Raw genomic sequence first — 19,387 nt, 5'->3', positions numbered from 1 at the left:
CTAGTCGGCGAAGCTGCATACCTCAGCGAGTGAAACATTGTGATTGTAAACTTGATGCCGCCTAATTTACTTGTTGTTTGGTTGAGCAATCGCTACAATTTTATGGCCATAGGTCGAAAGACCATAGTGGGTAATACCGTTACCATTAAAATCACTCATCTCAGGGCCGGTTTGCGATGACAGAAGTTAAAGTAGTCATTTGAAGTACGTTCAAACAATTGCCTTTTTAATTTTTTGCCTCCCTTCATGCAGTGCTCAAGTCTTAACCCGGACGCACCGGATTTTTTCCCGAGCCACATTGGACATGACCACGTGGACGAAAATGCCAGCCATGTGGTAAGCATCGCTTTCATGTACTTCCTCGTGCCTATGTGATATTCTTCTAATGCATATCGGTCTCTCGAAAATGGCCACCCGGAGCCTGTTGTATATTTATTGCAGTCGTGATTGTTTGTTGTGTCATTTAACAATCCGGTGTAATCCCGATCGATACGTTGAAAGCGTAGATATAAATTCGCAATACTTACAGGGAAGGGTACGACACAGCGTAGCAGGCAATTGCTTAAAAGAATGCGTGGCGGCAGATCGTTTTCTCGCCTTTCTCGCGTAAATATCTATGTCCACACTTACGATGTACCTAAGGGCAGTTTGACCCTTCACAGTTACTGACGGATACTTACTGCTAATGACATGGCGACAATATTCGAGATTGCGTGCATTGTTTGTTACAACCGCATTTGTGAGCCGCACATGCTTTCCCTGCGGCTGTTGTAAAACTAGCGAGAGTTTTTGTAGAGTGGCTGTAACTTCGTGGTGTGCTCCAAGAAGCCTGCTCTCTGGATGCTTGAGGCAATCACGAAGTGTGCTGCTGCCCACCAACAGTTTTGCTCGTGATGCGAGGTTACGCAAAGCTTACACTGCTTCATTTGCTTCGTTAAGTGTTTAGTAATGTTGCTTGACTCTATTTTTTAAATGGTTTTGTGACGCTCACCACATTATTTACACCAATATGAATAATCAGTAGTTGTGGTTTTTGTTTACTTTAAATAATAGTAGTTCTTTAAATTTTATTCGTCAGCAATCAACCGGTGACCCCACACTCCCTTGGAATGAAAGAGCGCCTTCGCGGCTTGAAGACCCCATCCACCACAAGGACAGATCTCCATGCCACTTGCGCCATGATCCGATGCTTCGTAAGAAACATCGCCACGCCAAGCGTCATCGGACGCCAAGGAAGGACGCCGTGCGAGCACACTGAGCGGGGATAATGGCTAATTTCTAGTTTTTATTGATTGGCAAAAGAACACTTGCATATTTATTGAATAAACGTTTTTTCAACATACACTGCCATTTTCCCATTTTATTTGTCCTGTCGAACTAAGAAAAAAAAACACATAAAAAGTCACTGCGATTTGCAAATAGTTGCTTCGCGAATTTGACACATTATAAACGCATGTCAAGGGTGCCTGATTCACGTTCATCGGTTTTCAGCATTCATTTCTTCCTTTTACATTACCTCTCTCATAATGCCGCAGTAGAGGGCGGATACTATACTCGCTGCTTCGAGCTAGATGCCGCACACTGTGCAGCCTTCTCCAGATAAACATTTCTCACAAAATTGGACGACTGTTATGGGTTCGTAATCGAAACTAAAAAGACTGGTTAAGGTAGTTGTTTACATTATAATAGATATTGTTTTGCAGAATCGTACAACGGCTTGGGATATTTGTGAAAAGATAATTTGTTTGATAGTAAAATAATGAAAACAGGTTATGTGGACAATGCAGAAGAAAGCCTAATCTTTAGCTTTGTTTGTTTATTGCCGCGTAGTTATGAATGTTTTCGGCCAATGGCATTTTCTTCTTAGGTCATTGATCTGAATAACGCGGTCAGTCATATTACCCTTGTGGTATAGGTACACACACCTGTCTCTTTCAACGGGAATGAAATGCGGCGTTCCAAAATACGGTTAGCCTGCATGCATAAGACTGGCATCCTATAACTGACGTGTTTATGTCTACTAGGAGAGCAGCGATAGCTCATGCCCGGACGCCAACATGCCTGTAGGCAAAAGAAGCCGTGGACCGTTCGCGTTGGGGACCTCCATAGAGGTCAACACTGTGGTGGGCCTCGAACGAGTCTTGGGAAACGGGCCTCTAGATCCTTATTTATTTATTTATTGTACATACTTTCAAGGCCGGTAGGCACAACAAAAAGGAGTGGTAGAGTACATTATTTGCAGAACGAGAAAAAAAATAATGAAGGAACTATAAGACACTTTGAACCGCCCGCTTCAAATTGGTGCTGTCACAAATGGTGACTGAGGAGGTGGGAAGGCGGTTCCATTCAGTGGCGGTTCTTGGTAAGAATGAAGAATGGTATAAATTAGTGCGGCAAGATGGCACTTCAACTTTGTGTTGATGCGAGTTTATCTGAAGCTCGGCTTCACAATAGCCAGTCTGCAGTTCCGAGCTGCAGACTGGCTATTGTGAAGCCGAGCTTCAGATAAACACGTGAGAAAAAAAAAAAACTGAGTTTTTTTTTTCTCACGTGTTTAGTTTCTTGATGATGCTGTTTTTCGCACTTCAACTTTCATATTTACTAGCTTGGCCGAAGTGTGTCGCCTGGTTTTGCTATAAGTAAAATCGCCGAGTTTCTTTACCTACTTTTTATGCGCGTCTCCATGTCGTTTGACTCAGCATGACTTCACTGCGGACTGTCTGCTCTGGGAATGCCTTGGGCTTGTATAGGAAGGGCGTGCTTTGTACTGTGTAATTTACGCAGCTATCAGCGGGTCTTATGGCGTGCAGGGCACTCTTGACTGCCGGGAATGTGAGATGGATCATGAGTTAACGCTCGAGCCTATCATTTCCGCGCCCTCACTGCTTACGTCATTTCTCTTTTTCCTTCTCCTTTGCTTCCTGTTATTTTCGCACCAGTGCATGGAGGCCAACTGGAGCGCACTCCTGGTCACTTCCCCCGGATGTCCCTTTTCTCTTTCCATAGCTATTTTATGAAGGTTTCAGCTTTTCTAGTCGCCTCTAATTTTGCAAACCCTTTCAGTCTTTAACATTGTTCACTTCATGGTCGCTTAGGGTAACAAAATGGATTCCAAGGGAAGGAAAGCGTAGCAGGGGGCGGCAGAAAGTTAGGTGGGCGGATGAGATTAAGAAGTTTGCAGGGGTCAAGTGGATGCAGCTAGCACAGTACCGGGTTAATTAGAGAAATATGGGAGAAGCCTTCGCTCTGCAGTGGGTATAGTCAGGATGATGATGATGATGATTACTTTCGACATGGACGTTGACAATTAGTCACTTCAGCTATCGGCTGGATGATGGGGATGCCAGTGCCTACTGTGCTGTGGATCATCGTCTTAAATAAGACGAGCAGTTTCAGAAACAGGATGAATGTGGTCATTCCGGTTAGTTTATTTTTCCCCAAGCAGAGCCGACGTTTCGGCAAGTAGACTTGCCTTCGGCTATGCAGCGCAAACATCACTGGCGAGCGTTTACATAAGGTTTCGCTTCCGAAGAAGAGATATAAAGGGGAGGAGGGTGGGGGAGAAAGAAGCAGGCCAAGGAGTGAAAAAAATGTTCATTCGTATGTATTTCGCAGCCTGGAACTGATGATCCCGTGGCCTGAAAAATAAAAAATAAAAAAAGGAAGCAACAGGAAAAACTGCAATGTGAAGGCGGATGACGAGTCAGAACCTAAAGCAGGTTAGATGGTGACACGCCTTTCTTGAAAGGGGGCAGGCATTCCAAAGGGTCGTGATAAAGGATATAGTGGCAGGGAAACAGGAACAAGGAACGGGGGGCGGGGGAGGACAACGAAACAGAATAACAGATCAAGTGAAACACACCTTCCAGTTCCTAAAGAAAAGGGTTCAAGGGCCAACCAAAGTAGAAAGTGACCAAAGCGAAGTAGAAAGCGTGCTTGGAAAAACACACGCAGCTTATGCTATTGCGGAGGGGGGGGGGGGGGATTAAGTATACACGTGCTGTGAACAACCAGTACTATTAACAATCTATGGAATGGTTTTCTCCGACTAGTTGTGGCATAGAGGGAATATATTTAAGGGATCCTAATGTTCCTTTCGACGTATATTCCTGCTGGTGCCAATGCTCTAAAGTTTATGGACTGTATATGTATGCCTCTATATTTTCTGTCTCTAGAAGATTTAAAGCATGACTGGAGAATAAATAATCAAATTTCTTCGAACCTATGGTCTTTCTGATTAAAATGCTGCGAAACTGCTTTCGGGAGATTTTTACCTTTGACTTCCCGGTGGCCATTTAGCCTTATGCTCATTGATTGCCCTGTCTCTCCGATGTACTGTTTGTGACAGTAGGAGCATTCTAGGAGATAACGTTTCAGGATGTGCAATCAAAACTTGATTTTATGTGAAAAGGGAAACCGCTTGCATTACTCTTGACCGTGGTGTCTTTTTGTAAATGATTGCACGTCTTACATCTGTGTCGAGAGTAAGGATGTGGTTGTTTTGAATGCTTGTTGTCGAGTTTAGAATGTACTATAATATCTCTCGGGTTTTTGTTACGTTTGAAATGTTACCCGTGGTACTTCCGGTAATATTTTCGTCAGGCGTTCATTACGAATTGGCATAGAGTGGTATTTCCGCTAAATATTGTTTATGTTTGGAAGGAAACTGCAGTATTTCGTTACAAAAAAGGTTGGTGTTCAGTATTGGCTTCTGGTCGTCTCGCTAGCATGGCGTTGATGTTTAAAGTGGTTGCTTTCTCGAGAGTCATATTAAGAGATTTACCGGGACAGGATCTTTGAAATAGTGCGGCTTTCATAGAATGGAGTTCGTTTAAGTATTCATTATCATCGCTACATCTTCGTCTAAGCCTTGTCGCCTGTTCTACAAATATTCCTTGCTTACAATGTCTTTGATGATGACTGGTGAAAACAGGGTATTGTTGTTTATCCATTGGCTTTCCATACAAGGAAGGTTTAAGTTCTCCATTTTTCACCGGCCACTTGGTGTCGGTTAAAAAAATTGAAAGTCGACTTTCAATTGCGAAGACTAACATGTAAATTTATGGCTACTGTGATGATTATTAAGATGAGAGACGAACGATTGGAGTGATTCTGACCCATGTTGCCTTATGAAAATATCATAAATAACGAGGGTATGTGAGTGGTTTTCCCTGAAATAAATTTGGAAACAGAATTCCGGAAATGCATCATACGCTGCAGGTGTTTTTTCAAGCGTGTTTCCTTCTTACTACTTCCTACTTTGGTTGGCCCTTGAACCTTTTTCTTCAGGACATGACAGGTGTGGTTCACTCGATCTGTTATTATTCTGTTTCTCTTTTACCGAAGGAAAACAAATAGGAGGAACATCTTTTCACTCCTTGACCTACTTTTTTTCTCCCCTACCCTTCTCCCTCTCCCCTCCTTAGCTTTTCTTCTTGGGAAGCAAACTCTTCTTGAAACCCCCGCTAATGATGATCGCGCTGCCAAGACGAAGACAAGTCCACTGGTCGAAACGTTGGCTCGGCTTGCGAACTGAGGCTTCCCCCCTCTACCCTTGTTTATGTCATATGGAAATAAATTTCATTCCGCTCATGACCTGATGTCACAATTACGGTGACCTTTGATGGGTGTTTCAAATTCTCGCGCTATGCTTTTCTTTGTGACGCTATGTCGTACCAATGCTGTGACTCATTTGTATGCGGGAGAGTTTAGTGGCACAAGTCACCTTTTATACGAATATAGGGCATATCTTGTGTTTGATCCTTATGTTGCCTGTATTATGACAAGCTACCTGTATAATTTGCTAGGCTTATTTGTTTTTGTCCTAACTTCCTTCTTCTTAACTACTGATTTTCCATATGCACTTGGTCTTGCAGCTGCAACTAAATGGCGTTTAGGACGTCTTTTTGTCTTCAGTTTTTTTCCTCAAACCTTTTCGTACTAAACTGGATGTAGGTGTCGGAAAAAGAGCCCTTAATTAAACGATCTCACTCGGTGGTTCTCCGAAGCGGTCCAGTGTGTGGCTTTGTTGCGACGAAAGCAGCCTCGCATAGTTCGAAATTTTGTTGTTTAGTTGGAGTCTTCACTCACCTATACAACTCTCAAGTTAGCATTCCCTACATGGGACCGCTAAATACCAGTTTGTTGGGTCCCTGCCGTTGTATTTTTGCATTGGCTCTGTTCAATAATAAACGAAACTTTCAAACATTGAACGCTGTAGCATTGGTCATTGGTGACAAGCTGTTTTATTTTCTATGTGAGAAATGTGTGCGCGTGCGTGTGTGAGTGGTGTTTGTGTGTGCGCGCGCGTGTGTGGTTTCAGAAAATAATAATCGAACTACTCGCAACGCTACCGCTTGCAAAAGTCGGTTTATTAGGGCGTTGCAAAAAAAAAATGAGGGACACTTGAGCATCGCTTGTAAGGGTATGACGCGATAGCGTTGATGACAATCCGTTTGCCGACACCCCTTGCGTATCGCGTACATAATTTTTTGCTACTCGAATAATCAGTAGTTCTTTATCTATAGGTCTCTATCATCCCACACACAATGACTAGCATACAGATACAAAGTTACGACGACTCTACATAAATCTGGGTTAGGTTGTCGGGCCTTCGGCCCTCGGCCGCGGCAACGCGATCACTTAAACCGCGCAGCAGGCGCGGCAGCACATGCGCACATGCGTGTGAGAGGAAATCCGCGCGTTGGAAGTCGGGATAGTGGTTTCCCGATAAGCAGGCCGCGTGACAGGGGGGGCAGGGCTTTTGCTTCGTCCGGCGTGGACAGCGTTTGACGAGGCGTACTTGGACGGAGCGTTTTTTCGTCGTTGCTGCGTTTGGACGCCGTTTCTGGACGTTCGGGGTGAGTGCCTGATTATGGTGTTGTTCCTTTCAACTTTTGTGTCTGGTGAAAATTGTTAACTTCACACTTTCGCGGCCTTCCTTAATTGTTTTTATTTGCCGCTAAAGCAGCGACTTGATTATTCTTTTTGTGATTGGCCAAAGTAAAAGCGCTTCACCCAATTTTGTTTGTGGCTGTTCGTCGTACGGATTGCGCCTCGCGGACCCTCCCCTTTCCGGGGCGAAGACAGCGGCCTTCAGGGTAAAAATGTCCCCGGAAGATTCGGCTCCGGATAAAAAGGTCCCTAAAGAAGCGGCTCCTCGGAGAAAAGGTCCGCAAGGCGAAATTTTGTCCAGAGGACATAGCCTTCCAAAACTCACTTGTCAAAAAAGCAAAGTGAACAGTTTATTACATTCTATGCTGCTTTTGATAATAGGTGTGCGCCTTCTATAGGGGTTGGATCCTCTGGATGCCTGATTATAGTACCTTTGAGTATACCGCTAAGATGACAAAGCGCTACAGAAACACCCTCGCAGATCTTGCAGTGATAAGGTCAACCGTATCCGACCGGTGGGCACGGTCTGCATTGCCGGTGGTGATATGGAAATTAGGATGGCCACCTGAAGCACAATTTCCAGCGTCGGCCGCCAAAGCGGGTGAACAGCGCACGAACTACAAATACGAGGCCACCATCGGAGTACCAGATCATGCCTCGATCATGCAGTCTAGGTCAAGTCAAGAAAGAACACACTCTTACTACAAGTCGGCAGTTCGATCAGTGACGTCGATGAAGCGCACAATGATCCAGATACGCACTTGCCCTTAGTCGCTCTTTTCCGCTGCCATCGTCTTTCTTTGTTGTTGTGAATGTCCCGCGTTAGCTTACATCATTGCAACTCGCCATGTACAATCAACGTCTACGCCTTTATAGCAACGTTGAGGAGCACGTGTAACAACAAAAGACTTCGAGAAACAAAAAAATCAAATCAGGTTCAAGCTAAAATCGTAAAAGGAGATACGAGGTCAAATAAGCAAACAGGCGCAACGTCGTTAGTGTCCTCTTGTTAATTCATCCGTAAAAGCTCCCTTGCGGCAGTTTTTCACACTACGTTAGGCAAAACATCTTTTTTCGAAGTAATTTATCCCTGAGAAGGCGAGCCCTAGGAAACGAAAGACTTACGCTACGACTTCACCAATTTGGGGACATTTTTTCCTACTTTGCAAAAGGAGCTTTTTTTCTGGGGACGTTTGTTCCGGATACATTTTTTCTGGGGTCAGCTCCTCCTGGGACCTTTTTTTTTCCGGGGACATTTGTTGCCGGAACTAAATCACCTCTTTAACCAAACCGTGCGAGTGCGCCTTGCGCGGTCTAGGTGAGGCTTGTATGACTCGGTATGGTGCACGGGAGGGTGGATTTCAAGCTCAACTTCACATTTAAATGATGTCTCTGACGTCATTCATAATCATATGGAATCGCAAAGAACAATTAGAGAAATATAAAACTCGAGCACTCAGCCAAACGGGATGGGAGGCGGAGCTGGCCCAAACGGCTCTCTTTGAGCAGCGTAGGCTGCTCATCAGGACCCGGGAGGCAACCAAACCAACTGGAATCCTGGACTAAGGGAACCAGCCGCGTAATTCCGTCCTCCAATTGAAGTTTACTCTCTCTCTCCCATCTCAAGTCGAAGCCCGAGTTGTCACCGCCTGGCGACTTGGACATGCCAGGTGGCCTCGTGACGGCACACATCACTTTGACCAGTCAGTGCAAAACCATATAACCTTCCAATTAACTACCACCTGACTGCCAGAGCAGTGCCAGCGATTTTTTTTTTGCTCCCAACGCCTGTGCCATATTTTCTGGAAAACGAGGCCTTTAAGGCTATTTCCGTTCAAATGTAATTACGAACAAGTAGTACACTCCTTGACCTACTTTCTTCTCACCCACTTTCCCCCTCCCCAGCTTTTCTTCTTCGGAAGCAAAAGCATATTTAAACCCCTGCCAGTGATGATCGCTTTGCCCAGACGAACGAAGACAAGTCCACTTGTTGAAACGTTGGCTCGACCTGCGAACTGAGGCGTACCCCATTTACCCTTGTTCAGTGCTCCTTCACACCGCGTAAACCATCTTATTTCTCTTGCTTTACGTAGTATATTTCTTGTAACACGTGACATACAATTCCGAAGAGAGTATAGGCTTGAATGCTCAATTCCTTGTGCGACTGAGGCTTATTTTGTAAGACGGTAACGTATGGACGGTTACAATGAAGTTTGACACGAAACATCTTTGCCACAATCAGGGGCCAGTGCCATTTGCCAGGAGCTGTATACTCGATGAAGGTGTCTGAAGATCACACGTTTCTAGCCTCAATCACGAAGTTTTTCTTGCTGGGTTTTACAGGGGTGAAGTCCCTGAATGCCTCTCAGTGTGTTCTTGAAAAGTATGCGTTGTTTCTGTTATTTTTGGGGCAGCTTAATAAGGTTAACCATAACTATTATATACAGAACACATTTATTGCTTTGAGTTCGGAATTGCAAAATTATACTTAAGAATAGTTCTATGCAAAACGTTTTTTTTTTTTCTCGTGCGTCAAATCATGACTCAAGATCGCCACAAGAAATCCCCATTCATAAATGACAACTTATAGTGGTTGCTGTCTTTGTTACTACAGAGCTGTGCCAGCGGAGAGCGGCTTTCGCATGCTTATGATCCTGTTTTTATAGCTTCTCAGCACCTGCATAGTAAAGGCAATCTCGGTATTGTCTGCCAAAATTCGCCCCCCCCCCTCCCCTCCCCCTTCTGCCCTTCTTCCACTAATTAGGGGAAGCTTTGTTTATTGACGTGAGTAGAAAACATTTGGCACAGCATATTTCTTTAAACGGGATAATATTTCGCGGCGTAAGTGTCCCGAATGAGGGAAAGTGTATGACGTTCTGATATATTATTAACTTATTCACAGAAGCGTCTAAGACGACTTTTTGAGCGGGGCACATAAGTAAGCACGTTCTGAGGAATGTAAACAATTCCAGCAGGATTTCAGTAGGCTAGTTTTGTCCTGCATATGCCAAAGAGGTAAACAGTGCTTTGGCCTGAATTAATTGACTTCTTTCAGAGCGAGCGTTTGCCAGAGGCGCACACTTGGTTCCATTGAAAACGCCTTCTGCATAGATATAATTTTAGAAGTCAAATGCGGTAAGCGGAATATTGAACACAAGGCGATGGTGCACAGTCTTTGTAATATTTGCGTATAAAGCCCTCCCGAGCATTAACTGCAAGTGAAAACAGTGTCGGTTCTCCTATCTTATTCAACGAACTCTAGAACAAATATACATCAGTCAGGAAAATGTCGACATTTGGTCGAACCGATTTAAGCTTTTTCGATCATGGCCAATAAGTTTTCGCTGCGAATGTAATGACTGATGAATGATTTTGGTGTCGGATGAAATTGAAGTGCTACATTACAAGCTGGGCTTGCCAAGCCCGTTTCCGGACTTCTTTGCCAGCTGAATCCATTTCTGCTTTCATTCTTGTACGCACCAACCACGCAGATATTTTTCTGCGTCGGCAGAAGTAACGACAACTCTGCAAGAATACACACATAGCGACGCAGACGATTTGAGAAAGTAACCCGTTCAAGTGAACATTTTCATTTTAATTACCATGTTTCTCTCATTTTCATTTCATTTCTATGTTTCTCTTAGATTGGTTACTGGTATCTATATATGCACAGTCTCTTCCTACCTCGCCATACCTTCGTAGTCGCATCATTTACCAAGACTTCGCGAATAGCTTTACATATATACACAGAAGGAATCAAAGCTAAATCCTGAAAAAAACCTAGGTTTTTCTTTCTGCTTCGAACCGGCTTACTCCATGTCTTCTGTCTCTCCGGCAATCAAACATAACTGTTATCATTTCATTTATTATCTTAAAGACCCGCTGAGGAATATACAATAAGGGTTTTATGACAATGATGACACACTGGATGTAGTCACGGCCTTTGTATTTTTAAAGTTGCTTCAATGGCTAATTACGTCATAACCATGCTGAACCACCTGCGTGCCCATTACAAATACAGATGTCGAATCGGCCATGCGTTTGGACGTTGTGAAATGAGGCTATATTATCTATTGTGTATTGAAGATTCTCTTCAAAAAAGCTAAAGAATAATTAACGTATCAGTAACAGGAAAATTCATTTATTTATTCGTTTCGCCAGCTGATCTTTTTTTTATGCGTGCAAAAAAGCAGTGATAGAAGTGGGCACAGCACGCCCAGTGTAATTCTAAACAGTTCCTGCTTACGGGTAACAGGATTGCTGAAAACGACTTGAAATTGTCACGCAGTGTATGCAGCACAATAGGTATCTAAAGGCAGTGCCTCTACACAGGCGCTGGGCACCTCACTTGCGGTAGGCGTCGTTGGCGATCTGCGTGGTGCCTGATGTAGCCAGCGATCATCTCTGCCGTGAAGACGAGGATGCTTGCTGAGATGAAGGCGAAGTACACATAGAAGACTGAGATCATATCCCACAACGCAAGATCTTCGACGACGTGGCAACGATTCAAGGATGGGATAGCCAGAATATACTTCTGGCGAACGATTCCTGATTCCATCAATGCGGTCGTGCTGGGAAAGAAAGAATAGCAGGTAATCTACTGCGCGCGAGGACCAAATCGCATAACCACGCAAGTGATATCATTACTTTGCTCGGTTACTGGATAGTGAATATGCATGTACCACGTACAGATATGTGTTAAGCGTGCATAAATAATTTGGAACACAAACTATATGTCTCCTGGTTTGTAGTAGTGTCAGATCACTGGCTGCGACAACAGCCGAGAAATTGATGCAGGGACGCTGTCAATCTATGTTCAGGAATTTTTGACTGAATTCGGAATGTAACAGCTCCGGCGGGTGCACGTATAGTGATTTCTTGACAAAAGGCGCCTGTACTTGCACTTTATTCGTTAAGTAGGGCCAGCATGCGTACGTTCTGTTTAGTATTTAGCGCGGCGTTCAGTTATCACCGCACTCCTCGCGCAAATTATTGCCATAACTAAGGTTGTCTTAATGCAGGATTTTATTTGTTTCATTTGGTGTGCGCAAATTACTGCGTCCCCAAGAAGTTCTTATTTTGACGTAGCCACATACACACTCTAGGGAGCAATTGTCTCTTGATTGAAAGATCTTGCAAAACTAAAATACTGTAGTACAGTGAAAGTAGTTGCTCGCACTGGGAATACTAAATAAAACATTTGAATATACCAAGGAGAGAGGCTCACATTCTCTTGATGCGCTGTCGAAGTGTCACATTCATGAGACGGTTCATGTAGGCTCCGAATAGCAAAGAATACATGCTCTCAGTTCCGAAGTAAAATTCTCCCATTTGGCCACGACTGCAGAAGTTGCCTGCCTGTCGTCAATGAAAAAGAAAAACAGCTTCCATTTATAAGTGGTTAAAGTGCTTTGCGAGTCAGATATTACACGGCTAAGTGATTTTTCCACGCACTGAGTGCGACAATTGCAATGTGCGGAAAGAACCAGCAAAATGCAAAGCATGGTAAAAAAAAAAAGAAAAATGAACGACTAAGAAAACCGAGCAGATATATAAAATGTCCTTCTTATAGTGAGCACATCACTATATACTGAGTGTAGCATAAGTGAGGCTTAAAGTCCCAAAGCTCAATACAGAATATATTTACGCTGGGCCTTAACGAAAAATGAGAAAAGCTCTAGTGAAGAGGTCAGGACTGATCTCCATGGGGCCTGTAACACGGACTCGTATTGTGCAGGTCGAAGTACATTCACACTTCTCATGCATTGAAATGAGGCCGTCACGATGAAAATAGGATTTCACGTCCTGTAAACCTGCGCACGAGATGCATCGCCCAGTTATCGACCAAATAGGGAAAACAACTGAAATAATACGAAGCTCGATATCCTCGTTTACCATAGCTATTCTTCTGTGCATACTGCGGTTCGAGCCGTGTCGTTTGAATCGGTGCTCTCTTTGCCTCTCATAGGTTAAGAAAAGGGCTATCCTCAATGTCCAGGGGGTTAACCAGCTCTATGTTTCTAGTAGTGTCTGGATGTTGTGAAATAAGTTTAAATAATGGCAAATAAAACTAAACTGCGTAAACTATAACCTATAATATATAACTATAAACTGTAACTATAATATTCGGCATTTTCTGTTCTGCGGCTTCTTTCTTTCACTTACTAGTAGGATGTTCTTCAACCACTGCATTTATGCAGTTACAATAGGAGATAATCTTTTTCCAGGGGTTTTGCACCTTTTGCCATGCGAGGACATGCTGTCTCGCGTGAAAATTCAGTGGAGGCAAGAAAGGGTGCACTCGCCTTAGACTGAGAAGCAAAAAATGTTTCTCTTGCCTTTTAGATTAATGTTTATTCTCACGGATGAACACAGGATTAATTTAAAGGTTTTCAATTTAAGTGTGGTTCAGAAACGAAAAATTCAATTCAGACCAATAGTTAAAAAGAATGTACCTCGGTATGAGAAAGCAATCAGCCGTGTATGATTACCGCTTTCTCATGGAGTACCTCGCGGAGCATTTCTTCTGGGTAATGAAGAAGGCCGAATAGGTCGGTCTTGTCACGGCGGATCATGCTCCAAACTTTGCGTTCGGCGGTGCCTTGAGAAGACTGCGATGCGTTGGTATAAAGCGAAGGGAGCACAATGTCAAACACTGATTTATGGAGACTGGGTGATTAGCTTATTGCTGTTTTTGGATCCTAAATATGATGTGTCCCATTAGAACAGCCGTATGTCAGAGTTGAGCAATGCTTATATTGAGATTACCCGGCTGATTCTCTATTGGAAGCAAATTTACGTAGTGTTTATTGTGGTTTTTCTGTATATTGTGGCTTATTTGTTAAGGACGATGATTCTATTCACTACTTCTTAGTTAATAAGTTTACTTTCCATGACGTTTGTTGCATGCGACTGAGAAGTTTAATCCTCCACAGCAGATACTGAGTCCCTTGTATACAAGATAGGACTACTTTATCGCCGCACCCTTACGCAAAACCTTTGAATTATAAATATTTACTTTTCTTAGTTTTTCAGAAATTTAGTTTTGAGCGAATAAGGTTGGAGATCACTATTTTTAATTCATTTAAATGAATTGCACAGTTCGTATTCCTTTATATCTTTTGTAGCGCACATGGCCAAGTAATAGCCACGTACTCAAGTTTAGGCCTGATAGAGGAGTTGTAAGCCAAGAAGAAAACGCTGAAGGGAGCAAAAAACAACAAAAAGCGACATTCTTCGTAATGCTGTCTTTAGGGTTTAAACATCATTCCTGATTTTTTGCCTAAAAAAATCTCCGTTAAATTATGGCTTAGTAAAGTCTGGTCAGCAAAGTAACTAACTGGGGCGTAAATAATGAATTAATATGCGAATGAACTGTTGCAATGTTACAATAAGTGGAACGCGCTGTATGATAATATTGTAACGTAACGTTACAGAGAAGGCTCTCTGGCACTCTGGCACCGAAGAACACCAACAGCCAGTCAAGGCAGCACAAAAGCGCAGCACCGTATTGCTTCGTCGTCTTTTTCGAATCGCCCGTTCAAATCTTCGTCATCTATGAATGGCATGTGTCATTGCCCCCCTTCTTGGCAGCATCGCCTAGATGCTGCAAATGCTGCTTGATGCGATGAGCTGACAGATGTTATGCTAGGTCGGTGTGGGATACCAAAACACAAAACGGGGCACCATCAGTCTCAAGAATAGTCAGCGGGGCGATCGTGGTAGGGTTTCATCCGGACGACGTGCACAACATCAGTGAACTTGCGCCGTCTGCGGCTTGAGGGATCTTGGGTCGCGGATTCAACTTCGTAAGTAACGTCGCTGAGGCGGCGGAGGACACGGTATGGGCCGAAGTACCGACGCAGCAATTTTTCAGAGAGCCCACGATGACGAACGGGCGTCCAAATCCAGACAGTCTCCAGGCTCGTAGGCAGCGAAGCGCCGTCCCTTGTTGTAACGGTCAGCGTCTAGTTGCTGTTGTAGGTATATGCGCTGCCTTGCCAGCTGCCGTGCTTCTTCCGCACGCTAGGTAAAACTAGCGATGTCAAGGTCAAGCTCATGTTCGTCGTCGGTGTATACGGGCAGCATTGTATCCAGTGGAGTGGTCACTCGACGGCCGAAGACAAGCTCGAAGGGTGTGAGCCGCGTCGTCTCCTGAAGTGCCGTATTATATGCGAACGTGGCATATGGGAGGATTGGATCCCAGCTCTTATGCTCTATATCCACGTACATAGACAGCATGTCGGCCAGAGTTCTGTTTAGCCTTTCCACCAAGTCATTAGTTTGTGGGTGGTATGCCGTGGCCCGTCTATGGCTAGTGTGTGTAAGGTTCAGTACAGCCTTAGTCAGGCGGGCCGTAAAAGCTGCCCCGCGGTCGGTAATGATAACAGCCGGAGCGCCATGACGCAACACGATGTCGTGAACAAAAAACTCTGCGACTTCGGTGGCAGTTTCATTTGTGAGCGACGCGGTCTCAGCATATCGGGTCAAGTAGTCTGTCGCGACAACAATCCAACGCTTTCCATTAGTTGACTTCGGGAAAGGACCCTCACGACACGACTTTTAACATAGTGATTTAAGGCTTTCGCCCTAAAAGCTAATCGAACTTGAGTTTTGTCGGAACATTCTTAACTAGTACTCTTTGAAGTGCCAGGTGCTTGGTGGAAATTTAAAGCAGCCAAAAACTTGTAGAAAGGAATAAAAAAAAAACTAACAGAACGAGATAGACGTGGGTTCTGTGCTAAGCTTGATTTTCGACAAACTTCACTGCTTTCTTTGCAACCCGCTGATATAGTAGGGGTGCAGGAGAGACCAACTCTTTCTCTCGACTATACCAAGGCTGACTTGACGCACTACGAACCTCCTGCTGTTTTTCAGCTCCGGTCAAGCAAGCCGGCACCGATGGTCGACCCTGTGGGTCTTCTGTTTTCTATTGTCGCTGACAGGCCACAGTACTACTTAGTGTTCATATTCGCAGAGCTCCATATCGCATTAACAAGTAATTGGAAGAGCGATTACATTCGCAAGTAATTTCAGTCCGTAGAAGATCAGAGTGGCCGCCATTAGATCAACAGTGAAATGCCCATTTAGACCTTACGTTCGCATAACATGTTCCCGAAGAGCATCCAGAAGTGCCGACTCCAGCACTCGGCGGCTGCATTTTCTCCGCGCATCCGGCGGGATGCTACATCCAGGAATGTGAAGACGGTACTTAGTAAAGCCAGGAAAAACAACAGCAGAGCCCACACCTAGGAAAGAGGAGAGCAGATCACAAGAGAGAGATTAGAGAAAGCAAGTGTTTAATTTTTTCGTAACATAAAACGGTACCACGAAGAGTTACAGAAAGTCTACTCAGCCAACATGACCCGATAAACTCAACTATTAAGCTTAGTTGTCACTTTGTTAGCGTAAGAAGAGTAACGACTTGCGATATGAATGATATTGTTTCTCGATGCTGAGACAACCAATTGCAGTTCTGCCGTCTAAATACTAACATGTGAACAAGAAAGAGCGAACAGACAGAATGACGGCACACAGCTCGTTTCACTGCACATTGTTTGGCTACACATTTCACTGACAGTTATGATCACGCAAAACGTGTAACTAAATGCACGCGTCTCTGAGAACATTGCGCTTGGCTTTCCACTTCCTCTGAGGACAAAGATTACGGCCCAATTTATATTCTACCCTTTCGTGTCAATGAAGAATTTTATGCGATGATAGAGTTCTATATCGTCTATTCGATTATACGTTAAGTTATTGTCAGACATACCTAGATCCGTATGCATTCACGCATTGTTCAAGCAAGTGTGCTGTCACTTGCTCTGTACCTCGTCACACACGTGTATTCTGAATATACTCTTCGGCCATTCGGTACTCGGTGTCCTTTTCACCTCTCTTGCCGGCCGATTGCATATAGAGACCGTTGGCATCACAACATAACAGCGCTATGATAAAGTGTGCGAGGTCATCAGGGCAACTCTTTCAATTTGTGCTATTTGTTTGGGTACCACTGCCAAGAGCCGATGCAGCAAGACATGTGCGAGAGGTTGTCCGAAAGATGACTTCAGCGTCATGGTCTGTTCCCGAATACTTGAGCCACCTCATTTGAAGTGACCAGCAAGAGGCCATCTCCTCTCCCTCCGCGACGCTGTCCCGTAGTGTTGCATGCGATTGGGAGCGGCGGTTAGAAATGTCAATTTTCACCTCATCGCAATGGCAGACTTCAGCGTACTAGAGCTGTGGGTGAGATGAGACGATGAGGAACCTGGTAATTGTGAGTGTCCTCGATTTTAGCGCGAGTGTGTCCTCCTGGAATGCGACGCTTTGCCGTTTGGATACTGGGGGTTTTAGGGAAGCCACGATTCTGGTTCCTTAGTCTAACTCATAAGAAGCTGTGAATGCGATTTTGAAGCACCCGAACGAATCAGCGTGTAGCTCAAGGCTATGAACTTTCAGAGCCTGTCCTGTGCACCTATATTTAGGGGCCTACAAAAATGTGAAAAGAAAAAAAAAAAAAAAAACGATCTCACATTCCCTTCTCCTTGCTTCACCCCTTTCGTTTCTTTTCCCACCTGTACGGTAACGCTACGAGTCGTCTCCTGCTTATCCCTCTGCATTTCAATAATTTTTCTGTTTCTTTCTACCTGTTAAATTTACTGACACTTGCAGTGACTTCAAAAGGGCAAGGGTACACTCTTTGGAGGTCTATTTGAACGATGCAGCGTGAATACTTGCTTACAGGAATCAATTGTTGACATCTGATCAAAAAACAAAATTTCTCAAGCATGTCTTGTTGGTGGCCATAATTTTCACGGTAGCATATCGTATATGCTAGCATGTGCTAGATTTCATATGTAGTTGCGTGTGTCGTTGGCAATATATATGACAATGAATAGATAACATATGTGCTTTGACTTTATGCCTCTCTGCACATGTTCAAAGGAGTAACTGACTCAACATTTCAAAGAACCAAGGAATCTAAGTTTGAAGCGTAAGTGTGTGATTAAGCTGCCAAATGACTCTATGACAATGGAGTGCTATGTTAAACCACTTCTTGATGTCCTAGGCGCCACAACCTATCCTGTATTTACGGCAAAGAAATAGGGTCAAGGAAAACAATTGAGAGCACTATGGAATCTACACTGCAGAAATGCGAAAGCTGGAGTTTTGGTGCTGCATACGGTGCATTACGTTTGATCTCATCATTATTATCAATGCTACTGTCATACAGCTGTATAACGTCGCAACACCTGTGGCGCTCCTGGCGGAGAGAGCGGGAGTTAGGTCGCCGTTCATGCGCACCGCCGTCTCTCACGGACGGCGCGAGTTGGTCGCCCAGCTTTGAGGCGTGACGTCACACAGAGGCCATGCGAAAGGTCATCTCATGTGCACCGCCGTCGCACCGCAAAGGCTTGAAAGGGAAAGTAGTATTGCTTTCGCAATAAAACATTGAGTTACAAAGTGCGTATTTGCATTTTTAAACATCTGTTTTGAAAGAGTTCGAACGGGAAGATATTGAGAAACCTTGTGCGACCTTTGGAATGACTGAGGAAAGAACGCACCGCTGCTTACTTGTATATCAAACGTCAGCAAGTAGCCGGTAACGTTGGTGTCCCGAATCCTGGTTCTACCTGCCAGGATGCCTATCGACGCTGTGAAAATCGGCGGCGTGGGGTCGGCAAGAGCGTCCTCGTCAGCACCCCTCGGGACACTTGGGAACGTCATGTCCACGAGCTACAACGAAAGACAGTTATAGCGATACTTTACTATTCAGTCTTAATAATTCACGGCACCCTTTGTATACAGGGAAGTCAAAGCGCAGCAGGCTGACTCATTTGTTTGACTAGATTTCAGGAAGTAAAGGGGGTAAGGGGGAATGCGAGGTGTTACATTTTTTTTTTTAATAACATTGCTCTTGTGTGACAGAAAAAAGACTGCCCACTGGAAGCCAACGCTCCCTTCACTTTCAAGCGTGACACAATTGAAGGAAAACGCTTGTAAAGGAAATATATATCATGCAGACGATTCTTTAGCATATAGAGCTCAAGAAAAGATGCAATCCTAGTTGTCTATACGAATGATTGACTATGGTGACCTGAACGTAGACATTGTTGATCCATACCTCAGGGCTTCCCCACCTCTTTCAGTATTCTATTCCGTTTGCATAAGTTTCACATAAGTTTAGCAAGTTAATTGTAAGTGTGCTCCTACGTAAGTTTGAATTAAATAAGTTGTTTTGAGTGTATTATGACAATCATTGCTGTCAACTACTCTAGGCAACTCTACGACAAGGTACATAGATGAAACTTGATCTTATTTTAGCACTTGGCTATGATTAAAATAGTCAGTCAGCTAGCTGGTCAGAATAGCTAAACAATGGTTGTTATAGAAATTGAGATAACTGGCAGACGGGAGGGGCGTCCGAGAGGAGAAAAGGGAATACTCCAGATCACCACAGCGTTCAATGCGATTAGTACGGGCGTGGGAAAGC

The 19,387-nt window shown here is 44.1% G+C and overlaps 1 protein-coding gene and 1 pseudogene across 2 annotated transcripts in view; both read right to left on the bottom strand.

Annotated features, from left to right (window-relative positions):
- Nucleotides 1–12,251, bottom strand: part of LOC146194577 (uncharacterized) — a 41,913-nt pseudogene extending 29,662 nt beyond the window's left edge. The window contains exon 1 of the transcript XR_014705886.1: nt 12,122–12,251. The product of XR_014705886.1 is annotated as an uncharacterized LOC146194577 (transcript). The remainder of the gene's footprint in view (nt 1–12,121) is intronic.
- Nucleotides 11,219–19,387, bottom strand: part of LOC146194575 (uncharacterized) — a 47,115-nt gene continuing 38,946 nt past the window's right edge. Inside the window, exons 4-6 of the mRNA XM_084596589.1 lie at nt 18,469–18,630; nt 15,992–16,142; nt 11,219–11,322 (exon numbers count right to left, since the gene is read on the bottom strand). Coding sequence (XP_084452715.1) covers nt 11,219–11,322; nt 15,992–16,142; nt 18,469–18,630 — 417 coding nt within the window. The remainder of the gene's footprint in view (nt 11,323–15,991; nt 16,143–18,468; nt 18,631–19,387) is intronic.

This window comes from Amblyomma maculatum, chromosome 3 (assembly GCF_055883805.1).
Source record: "Amblyomma maculatum isolate TAMU_Amacu chromosome 3, ASM5588380v1, whole genome shotgun sequence".
Lineage (NCBI taxonomy): Eukaryota > Metazoa > Arthropoda > Arachnida > Ixodida > Ixodidae > Amblyomma > Amblyomma maculatum.
This window is presented reverse-complemented; position numbering and strand designations above follow the sequence as displayed.